General features: G+C 42.5%; 1 protein-coding gene across 1 annotated transcript in view; it reads right to left on the bottom strand.

Moving 5' to 3' along the window:
* The window catches only part of LOC310770864 (uncharacterized protein), a gene marked incomplete at its 5' end in the record, with an annotated part of 7,244 nt that extends 5,921 nt beyond the window's left edge, over positions 1–1,323 (bottom strand). The window contains one exon of the mRNA XM_083663569.1: positions 1,236–1,323. Within this exon, the coding sequence (XP_083519695.1) occupies positions 1,236–1,323 (88 nt within the window). The remainder of the gene's footprint in view (positions 1–1,235) is intronic.
* Positions 1,324–1,883: the final 560 nt, after the last annotated feature.

Genomic DNA, 1,883 nt, shown 5'->3' with positions numbered 1-1,883 from the left:
TCTGGAGAGCGACGTCCTGTTCCTGGCATGGTGACCATCCTGCTGAGTTACTCTGATGTGGAGACTAGCTGCTGCTGCTGACACTGTTTGTCATGACAGATCTGAGGAGAATAGAAAAGAAAACAAACAGTACAGTTGGGTTTTTTATGCGACGTCTAGTGTGGCCCGATACGGCGAGGGGCAAGATGTTCGCCTGGAGGACGCTACAGGTGGGAAGTAAGCTTAATGTTCATGATCATATCATATATTTATTCTACTGTATTTTTAATTCACCTCATTGTAATTGACAATAACAGTAATAACATTAGTAACCATAACATTTTATATTCAAGGCACGGTCGTAGGTTTCAGGGGGTCTGGTCAAACACTTCATTTGCCGCTCAGTCCTCCTAGAGGAATTATAGTTCACCCAAACATTTTAATTGGGTCATTATATTCATTCTCACAAAGCATTAATAAATGGTTAATTACGGTTCATTAATGTTTATAGAACATGCACAACCATTTAAAGGTTAGGGCCAAATGAAGATAAAGGAACTAGCAAACCTCATCTTCATGGCGTATATGTTACTTAAAGGAACAACTCACCCTAAAATCCAAAATACATATTTCCCCTCTCACCTGCAGTGCTATTTATCCATCTTTATAGTTTTGTGTTAGTTGCCTGAGTTTTGGAGATATCGACCGCAGAGTTTCTGCCTTCTCTCCAACACAATGGAACTGGATGGCACTCGGCTTGTGCTGCTCAAAATGCCAAAGAAATACATTTGATAAACTCAACAGCAATGTCTCTTTCCATAAATCATGACCCGGCTACTCAAGATAATCCACATACCTTGTTATGAGCAGTTTCATGTAGGAACTATTTTCTTTTGACTGAACTACCCGCTAGCTGTTAGCTAGTTCATATACTAAAGAAAATAGTTACATGAAACTGCTCACAACAAAGTCTGTGGATTATCTTGAGTAACCGGGTCATGATTTCTGGAAAGAGACATTGCTGTTGAGTTTTTCAAATGTATCTTTTTGTTTCTTTGAGTACCACAAGCCGAGTGCCATCCAGTTCCATTGTACATATTGAAGAGAAGGCAACCATCTCTACAGCTGATATCTCCAAAACTCAGGCAACTAACACAAAACAATATAGATGGATAAATAGCACTACAGGTGAGAGGAAAAATATGTATTTTGGATTTTATGGTGAGCTGTCCCTTTAACACTGAACTCCCCCTCACCTGCCTCTCCTCCCAGCCTGTCTCCGGTCCTGGTCTTCTGCTCTCCAGTCGACTCGGTGACAGAAAACCCAGTGGCCTCCTTTTGCATCGCACTCCTGGCTGACAAAATAGGCTTTGTCCATCCAGATCCACAGAGGGGCTTCTCAGCCAATGAGCTGTGAGTGCGTGGGGAGTGGACAGCCAATGAGCTGTGAGTGCGTGGGGAGTGGACAGCCAATGAGCTGTGAGTGCGTGGGGAGTGGACACGTTGGATCATGTGGGCATGTCAGACACTGAGCAGAGAGGAGTTCCGTCTTGTGGTCTAAAGTCACGCTTAAAACGCGGAGGAAACAGCGTGACTTCCCCACAGCACTGGTGGTTTCACTTCATTATTAAGGTTGGCAACACCACACACACACGCACACACACACACACACAACATAAAAGGCAGATTAAAAATTGTTAGATACCAATCGAGATATCGGTGACATGAATTATCGTTAGCCAGACATGGAGGAAGTTGGTGATCTGATTAGGCTAACTCCTCTTGATGTAGCTATATGTTAGCTAGCTAGTTAGCTAGCATTTTGCTAACTTTAGCTAACTTAAAGCAACACTCCACCGATTTTCAACCAGCTTTGTATGATTAAAAAAGTATCAGAAAACTTT

Source organism: Poromitra crassiceps (assembly GCF_964638095.1).
Source record: "Poromitra crassiceps genome assembly, contig: HAP1_SCAFFOLD_248, whole genome shotgun sequence".
NCBI lineage: Eukaryota > Metazoa > Chordata > Actinopteri > Beryciformes > Melamphaidae > Poromitra > Poromitra crassiceps.
This window is presented reverse-complemented; position numbering and strand designations above follow the sequence as displayed.